We start from the raw sequence: 9,096 nt of genomic DNA on the forward strand, positions 1-9,096 counted from the left end.
ACCCCAATGGCAGGCACACTCATTATATCTCTGTTTCTGTTATATTCATTTATAAGACACCTTCCTGCAGCTTTGGGCATTTTTATTCAAACTCCAGAGCCTAACAGTAGGAGTGAGGCAAACACCTACAGCTGGTGACTACAGAGGATGAAAATACAGCATAACGAGTGTGTGTTTGGCACTTTAGCCATGACGTTATTCAATCAGGCTTTGCTACTTCCCAGTGACAACATATACACATGGATGGACTTCCAGATATATCAGGAACCTTGGCTTTGCTTTTATTTTCAACACCATTTTTTTATTTCAAGTATTTTTGCCTTTTTACATTTGTCTTCACTTACTGACCACGTAGGACACTTAAAAGGAAATATGTTGTGCATCACCAGTCAAGCTAAAAATATGATAGAGTATGGTGTGACTTTTTGGCCAGTATCAGACATTTGCACTGTGTGATGCAGGCTCAGAATGCACTGATTTTAAAATGTAATTGTGCTTTTACCAAAATGTCCAAACAAAAGATTTTTCTATGAGTGTTTTCCTTTTGATTGTTTTAACCTCTTACTGTGCAGTAAGGTGCTTTGGTATCCAGGGGTCTGGAAGGTTCTCCTGGCTGTAGGACCTTCACCCTCCGTTGTGATGGCCTGTACCTCCAGCCTGTACAAACTAGCAGGGCGTAGGCCTGACACCACTAGAACATTACCATCCTGAAAGAGAGGAGACAACAAGTCAAGGAAACGAACGGGACAAAGTGTGAAACACTCATGTTGTGTGAAAGTGCAGGACGACTGAACCAGCTTTCAGCTCAGGGCCCCTGAGATTTGCCCACAGAAGAAAATAATTTTGAACTTGCATTTAAACTAGAAAAGAGAAAGCCAAGTATTTCACTGTACTATCACAAAACTAAGACACAAAGAAATCGATATCAGCAGACGGTGATTTTTGTTGCTTTTTTACATTTAATCTGATCAATTTCTCGTTTCATGTGTGAAAGCAGCTCCCAGCCTGGCAGATCCCCAAAGAAGGCATCCCCTAGAACCAGTAATAACCATGCATTACAAAGGTCAGAGACCAGTAATAGAACTGGTAGACAGACAAGCGGAGATAAGTAGCCCATGGCCTCAATACGGTGGCTGAGGATGCCAAAGAGTGGAGCGGATGAGCTCAGAAAATTAGGAATTGGAGGAGAAGAGATCAAAGGAAATTATGGACAATGTAAGAACCTGATAGATGAATGAGGGGAAACCTCAGTCAGGTAGTGATGTGGCTCGACTCTGAACTGTAGCTCAAATGATAGATGGCAGAAGCTGCCAATCTAGTGCTGGAGAAGTGAGCTGCTGCATTTTGGGAAAGAATGTTAGGGAAGAGAGAACCTGGCTAACTTTCTGCTGCATTAGTACGTAAGGGATAGACACAGGGAACCTGCCGTCGTACAGAAAGGAATCGCTGCTGATTAGCATCTGAAGGCCGGATGCAGGGAGACTGGCCAGTTCTACAGAAAATTGCTTCTGCATTTTGCGAATGAAAACTTGTTTTTTGGAAACGATAGAAAGATGCACAGAGCTGGTCTCCAGAAGGCAGAAGGGTTTCCTGCAGAGAAGCTTGTTGCTGCATTCTGCGACTGAGGGATAGAGAAAGAATCTGGCATCCCAGTTCACTGCTGAAGGGTTCACTGCTGCTTTGTATATGAAGGATCAATGCGGAAAAACCAGCATCCCAGTGGGATAGAGAGGAGGGAAACTGGCAAACCAGTGCCCCCTCTTTTTTTTTTTTGCAAATGATAGATAGATAGGTCTGTGGGCCTGTTCCAGAGCAACGTGAGTGGAGCTGTGAGCTTTGCTGGTGGGTGATCTTGTTGAATTTCACGGAGGTGGCGAGTGACCAGAGTTACTTCATAACTGAGGGTATTCGGCATTCGCCATGACGTTGAGAGTGTTTGGGTTTCTTGGATTGCCTGGAGGCAAACCGATGAAGCAGAGCTCTGTAGTTCTTCGTCTGACGTGGTGACGGACAAGAGGGCGACTGTAAGCAAATGGAAGGGTGACTGAGGGACTTTTTTTGCCTTTTCCTGCTTCAGTTCCAGCAGTGATGAGTTCCCTTCACTGTGCCTTTTCTCTATTACTGGTTTAATAGTGAGTAAAGACAGATGTCGTTATGCATCTCTCACAGACTTTAGAAAAGCTGGTGACGACCTTTAGGCCCAGTATGAGTTGAGTCACTTTTACAGGTTAAAAACTTAGATGCTCATCGTGGTTCTTTATTTGTACATTTGTACATATAACCAGCAGTCGAGGCACACTGCAACTCTCTCATCTGGAGCATCTCTCAGTCATGCTCAGGGCTTTGATGTTTTGCAATAAGGTGGATTTTGCCATACCAAGCAATACATGTATTTTAAAAACAGCACTTTTCAGATTTAATTTTCCACATTGTATAGTTTAGTAAAGTCACTTCACTGACCGGCGGTAGGATCTGGGACTGGGAGATCAGGGTGCGAGGCAGCTTGACATTGTAGTTGCGGTTAGTTGAGATGACTTCTGCCCAGGTAACCTGGTAACCAGTTAGCTGCTGGTGGGATGAAGTCATAGATATATCCCAGCTAAAGATAGCTGTCACATTGCCCCCCAGGACCTCAAAAGATGCGATCAGGTTGGTTGGTTTCACCAGGACTTTCTGAAGATTCATAGCTGAAAAATACACAACCGGACAGTCCAATGAAGTCAGATAGTGGAAAGGTTTTCCTCTCCATGAGGAAGCAAGTGGCATAAACTTCCAATCACTCACCAGAAGAAGTATAAAAACAGACAGACTGGAACATGATTATGCCTCCTCAGGCAGTTTTGAATATTATGATTCCTCTGAAATTACATTTCATGTTTACATCATTGTGTATTTATACTGCTTTTGAAATGTGAAGGGTTAAAATGGGAAAAACTATCTGGAACGTTTTCTGGCACCTTCAGGAAATGAGTAGTTAAATCTGACAGATAAATACACAATACTGAGGTTTGCATGTTGTGCTCCAGCCGACGACATCCCGATATTTGCTCAGTATTAAGAAAAGGTGTCGATGCTGTGCTACCTCAGAAGCTACTGAAAAAAGCATACATGCATTTACCTTTTAAGGTCATTTGAAGCACATCTTTTCAAACAGCTCAACAAATATCAAATCAAATCAAATCAAATCACTTTTATTGTCACATCACATGTGCAGGCACACTGGCACAGCACATGCGAGTGAAATTCTTGTGTGCGAGCCCCACAAGCAACAAATACCATCAAACAAAAGATTTTAATATGTGTACTTTGTTACTGCATCATTGTAACTAATGTAAAAGTGCTATTTTTACCAGAAGGAAAAAAATATGTTAATGTCATGGTAATGTGATGGACACTCAATGGAGAGGTGTAAGAAAGAGAGGACATGAGAGGAAGTTAAGATTTTATTTTGAAAGGTAAGGATTGCTCAACAAGTGAGATTTGATAATCTGGAAAAGTTCAATTTAATTTATATTATATAATTACACCTATATGTACTGTTGCATTATGTTTTTGTTAACTTTCAAAACTAACTGAAGCGCACAAATCTTTGTGTCATTCGAGGATTGTGTGAAAAACGGGGCAGTTTAATACAGGCTACACTGACTGGTTTGCAGTGTTGCTATTTACAGTTGCATTTGCTGCACTATTTTGCACCATGTTATCATCATAATTCTTTTCTCAGCGTTGCACTACTACACCCAGTCTTAAAGTTGTCTCACATCCCATTTCCAAGTTTAACCCCGATCATGGGTGTAAAGTTTCAAATTCCCCAAACGATGTACGGAAGGTAGGGGAGGGGCTGGTTGCATCGAGAGATTTGATTGGTCAGTAATGTTTTTATACATATGTGTGCTGTGAGTCAGGATTGTTTTGTGTCTAAAGAAAAAAAGGCTTGATTAGAAGCTAACAGAGTTGACCTCGCTGACTCGTGCTGCATTTAGAAAGTGTTGAGGTGTGCAGACACTGATAAGTAAAATGAAATAAACAAGCCATTATGCGTTTGCCTCACCGGTTTCTCTGGGACAGTTGACAGGTGTTGGACTCTTGGCCTGGATGGTGGTGCAGGGAGGCGTATGAAAGCTGGTGCCTTCTGCCAGAGGATGACTCGTCTTGCTGACTGGCTGCAGAAGGACTTTGTACTTACAGGAGAAGAGTAAGCCCTGCAGGCTGATAAAGCTCTCCTAGATTAGACAGACAGGGTGTGAGCATGGCTGACTGGAGACTGATTCCCAATTTCAGATTACTGCAACTCTTATTTCACAGCAGGCAAGGCAAAGACTAAAATCACCTGTTCACGATGCATACGTTGTCTCGTCTTATCAATAACAAGATTAATAAAAGCAGTCCTTTTTATCTGTACCACCCATGTGATGCCTTTCAACTCTGTTTTATTTTGGCTATGGAAATGAAATAATTTCACCTCCATGATCAGAATGATACTCATTTATTTGAATAGGGTTACCTTTGTACTGGTCTCCTCCACAGGGCTGGTCTGGTTGTGTCCGCAGTATTCAGGTCCCCACTGGATTCTGTAGAATTCAACCAAAGGATCTGCACACAACAAGCCAGAGAAGAAGCAATGTTTATGTTGAGTCTTGCACTTTGTTCATTAGCTGTATTATACTGCTATGTCCACGCAACCTTTAAAGTGTTTTTCTTCTTTGAACCTGCTTTTTGAAACCTAGTTATGTGATGACACAGATCAGAATGTTTTGCTCTGTCGCTTTTTCCCTCACGCTTCCTCTGAGTGCTTTTATGGAGGTTGTTAGGATGAGAGTTTATACTGTAAGGATCCACCAGCTGTTATTCACTATAATACCTGACAAGGTGACGAGATTTGAATACTCATTCATGAGATCCAATATGGTGTCTCACTCCCATTTCTGCTTTATCAGATAACATATTCACTTTTTATTTCATGACCTATAACCCTGTTTTCAGGTCCATGGTGGAGATCTAGGATTTTACTGCAGAGATTTAGGTTTTTGATTCCAACCTTGCAGAAACATTAAACCACCAGCCCTGTTGTGATTGGGGCCATTTGTGGTGTCTTCTTGTCATGTGATGACACTTGTCTCCAGTCACCAAGCACTCGCTCGGTGAACGTGTGTGCTTCCAACCACAGCCCTAAAACTTCAAATACATGAATTTATATTCACCCAAATCTCTGCAGCTTCCACTGTGCTGGATGATTCTGTCACCACCTGTCACCAGTCCTCCCAATCCTTTCTGCTATTTCGTTCTTCATCCTTGTTCTTAGGGTAAAGGTTTTAGCAGTGCTGCGCTGTGTCTTCCTTTTTTCCAGATACCTGAGCCATTATTTTTAAATGTCAGCTAACTACTGAGCTTACTGCCCCATGTACACTAATAAACCTTTACTAAACTGCTGAACTTTTAATCATTACATCTTATTTCTGACCTGTATGTGGGTTAAAGCCCAACAACAGCTTAGTGTATTCCTGCGTTTCCATATCCTGCACAGCCTTCGGGCTGCAGAGAAATAGAGCTGTTTCTAGAAGCGAGAGGTAAGAGCTCACAGTTTGCATCATTGAAAGACGGATTGTCAGTCACATCAGGGAAAGATTACGGGAGCGACTAAATCCCTCACTCCACGGGACATTTTTGCACAGTCCACTGTTTGGCAGGTCATCATAACTCTTTCCTCCCCTGTGTTAACTGTGAGTGTGGTACAGAGCATTTATTTAGTTTTTAACTTTGAGTCTGTGTTCATGAAATTGTGTTTTTGCTCTGTATACTTTAGTTTTGTGCAGTTTGGCACTGACTGCTGTGATGCAGTAGTTTCCTAGAGACATTTAGCAGCTCTAACCTAAGCTCGTGTTTCAAGATTCGCTTCAGCCTCTTGCTGATGTTGTGAAACTGGTGGTTAACATTGTGTCTCATGGCAGCAGACCAGCCTCCTTCCATAACATGAATTACTCATCATATTTACACCTTCTGCACAGAAAATGCGTTTCTTTTTCAGAATGACGTGTATTGCAATTTTTGCTGAGTAAACCTTGGCACATTTATCTCTGCACGCTGTTTCAAGCGGGGTATTTGTCTTTTAACAGCAGTTGTTTGAACGTTTGCAGAGCAGCTGCAGGATAGCTCAGATGTTACGTGTGATATGATTTGTACATACCCACGCTTCTCTGCCAGTAAACATGAACCCTGAGCTGTCCGTCCTGGTAGAACGGTGTCCCCACATCCAGGACATCACCTGCAGGGCTTCTGGGAGCACTCGTGCCTTCAATACAGACAGAATACAATTAAACATGAACTGCATCACATACAGTGATATCCAAACACATGCCATGACACAGCCGCAGGTACAAAAACCTTTGGTATCAATCATTGGAGGTAATTATTTTCTGTATGACTTGTATGTCTCAAGCTGCTGTGGAGGAATTTGGGCCCCCTCTTGATGCTGGTGGTCTGTGAACAGCTCTTCTAAGGTCCCATCACAGTATTTCATGTGGAGGTCGGGACTTTGGGCCACAGCTTTCTGTTATAGATTTTGTCCTGTTGAAGAGTTGCTGTTTTGCAGTCGGTGCACTAGCATGAACTCAATACTAAATATGCTAACTGAGGCCTTTGCAGTCTGACTCTGGATGAATTTGCTCGGGCTCCTGGGATGGGTAACCATCTTGAATCTTTCCACACATGAATAATATTGTTTCCTGTGGTGTACTTCGTTATAACCCTTCCCAGACTGATGATTACATCACTGCTGATGTCGTTCCTCCTCAGTGTGTTAGTACACACCTGAATGCTGCAGACTTTGACTCTCATCTACTGATAACCTCTTAATAAAGTGCATCTGACTGGGAGAAGCTGGACACCACTTACTTTTCCTCCTAATTCGGATGGAAGCAGTAAGGCTGCGCTGCACAACAGCATAACCCTGTAAAACCTTTGTTTTTCACATGACTACCTTTATGTTACCTAATCTCAGTGAATACAGAGCGTCACTGTGGAAAGCTGATAGGTCGATCTCATTCAGGGTTTTTTAGAAGATAAAGTTGAAAATGAATATTAACTTATCATCAACTAGATGTACAGTAAAACCCAAAGTAAACAGAAACTGACTGAGGGCCTCCATTGCACATCAGAACGTGTAGGTTTGATGACAGTTTCTTCGTTAGTATTAACTATGACTTTATTTTCCCATCCTCGTGGATTATTCTGTATCTGCATGCAACAGTTATTCCCACCCGTGTCACACGGGGGGCTGTGCACGTGCTGATGCATCTCCAGTCTCTGTTTTCAGCCTGTTACCTGTGATTTTAATGCTTCACTTTCAAGTTTTTATCATTTCATCACTGCAAGACTTAGAATAAAAAAGCAGTTTCTCCTTTACATTAAAGACAAATCTGTACATTTAATTTTGCCAATTCGATATATACATTTGGAGGCGGGGCTTATCACAACGTGCTTTTGTGAATGAACTCTGGTTTCCAAGCTTGTGAAGGTTTTTCCAAGAACAGAAATCCTTCAGCTTGTGAAAATGCTGAAAAACACACATACTTTGCATTTTAATGTCACGTACAGAAAACGTTGATGTGCTGGTGAACCTTTTCACCTTGAACGTTCACACGCCGCTTTCTGCTCTGCACAAAAGCACAGACGCTGACAGCGACTTCACTCCTTCTTTCATGAGGCACTCACTCTCACGCTCATTTCTGTAATTGTCAAGAACATTTCTATTTTTTCTTTGTATAATGTCAACCACCTCTTTGAAAGGAACGCCTCGACATTTTGAATTTCAAAGCTAAGAGTTTTCAGCCCCGTCACACTGATAAGTTTGTAGGTGTGGAACGTTAAGGTTGCATCTGGAGTGAAGCTCTGAGATACAGGAGATCAAAGATTGAACATCCCAGCAGGAGAAAAGCTTTGAAATATTAAACCCCAACGTGCTTTTTTTAAAAATAAAAAGTGTCACCATAAGAGTGTAAAAGCAGACCTATCGATTATACAAACGGAGGAAGCTTTCAGAGCGAGCCTAAACATCTGAACACGCTTCTACACTTTGGGGAAATTTTAAGCCGACATGAAGACGTTTTCTTTTCTTCACGACAAAATTTCGAGCTGGAGCTGAAAAAGCCTCGGTGTCGCGTGCGTGTTTCCGTACTTTGCTGCGTGGTGAAGTGGAGGACAGCACGCGGTCCTTTGAACTGAGTTTGTCCCCAGTAAGACACAGCCTGAACCTCCACACTGTAGCTCCTGTTGGTCCTCATGCTGTCCAGCTCCACCTGGCTCTGTGCACACAGACACACAATTAGGCACACACCACACCACTGATTCCATGTTATATTCAAGTCATATTTGCTTCCAGTTGTGATCACAGATGTAAACATGCTACACACACTCCACTCCACGAGGGTTTCGGAGAACATTACATGCATTATATCTTTCTTGGGTCTTAAAGAGACGTGCTCCATCTGCAGCTGTGGCATTCTCACCTTTCTGACCGTCTTCCTCCTCTTGGTCAGGGATGAGGCGGAAGAATGTCCAACTGCAGTCCAGCTCCAACTGACCTTGTAGTGGTGGATGGGAACATCCAGGTCAGGAGGCATGCTCCACTCAATCCTGGCTCCCACTGTGCTCCCAGGACCAAAGCTCATATTTGCTACTCTCAGCTCAGTGGGAGCAGGAGGATTGGAGGGATCTGAGGGGCACATGTTGGATGTTATTAATATCTGTTTGCATGCAGAAACAATGACCTTTAGTGCACTGACATGTGCTTAGTTTTTAACCCATCCTGCAAAGTTCACAATAGGCCGATTCATTCACACATTACTCTCAAAAAGAACCAAAAAATCGATTCCAGAAGACATCTGCCGTATTTACAGGTAGTACTGTGTGGCAGGCTGTGGTTTGTGGCTTGGCTGCAAGGGAGGAGCAGTGGGTTCAGGGCATGGTGTCAGGGGGGCTGACCGCCATCATCTGATCATGTATTTGAGTATATCAGCAGGACCAGAGCAGCGGTCTGTGCGGCGTGAAGCGGAGGAGGGCAGCTGGAAGGCTGCTGCAGAAACAGATTACGGATAAAAA

General features: G+C 42.9%; 1 protein-coding gene across 1 annotated transcript in view; it reads right to left on the reverse strand.

Annotated features, from left to right (window-relative positions):
* Positions 1–527: 527 nt before the first annotated feature.
* LOC102202633 (anosmin-1-like) overlaps positions 528–9,096 on the reverse strand; it is a 23,813-nt gene continuing 15,244 nt past the window's right edge. The window contains exons 7-13 of the mRNA XM_005748077.1: positions 8,505–8,719; positions 8,174–8,300; positions 6,185–6,289; positions 4,505–4,593; positions 4,052–4,223; positions 2,461–2,687; positions 528–707 (exon numbers count right to left, since the gene is read on the reverse strand). Coding sequence (XP_005748134.1) covers positions 528–707; positions 2,461–2,687; positions 4,052–4,223; positions 4,505–4,593; positions 6,185–6,289; positions 8,174–8,300; positions 8,505–8,719 — 1,115 coding nt within the window. The remainder of the gene's footprint in view (positions 708–2,460; positions 2,688–4,051; positions 4,224–4,504; positions 4,594–6,184; positions 6,290–8,173; positions 8,301–8,504; positions 8,720–9,096) is intronic.

Source organism: Pundamilia nyererei, unplaced genomic scaffold, assembly GCF_000239375.1.
Source record: "Pundamilia nyererei isolate P.nyererei 1_Seehausen unplaced genomic scaffold, PunNye1.0 scaffold00212, whole genome shotgun sequence".
In the NCBI taxonomy this organism is placed as follows: domain Eukaryota; kingdom Metazoa; phylum Chordata; class Actinopteri; order Cichliformes; family Cichlidae; genus Pundamilia; species Pundamilia nyererei.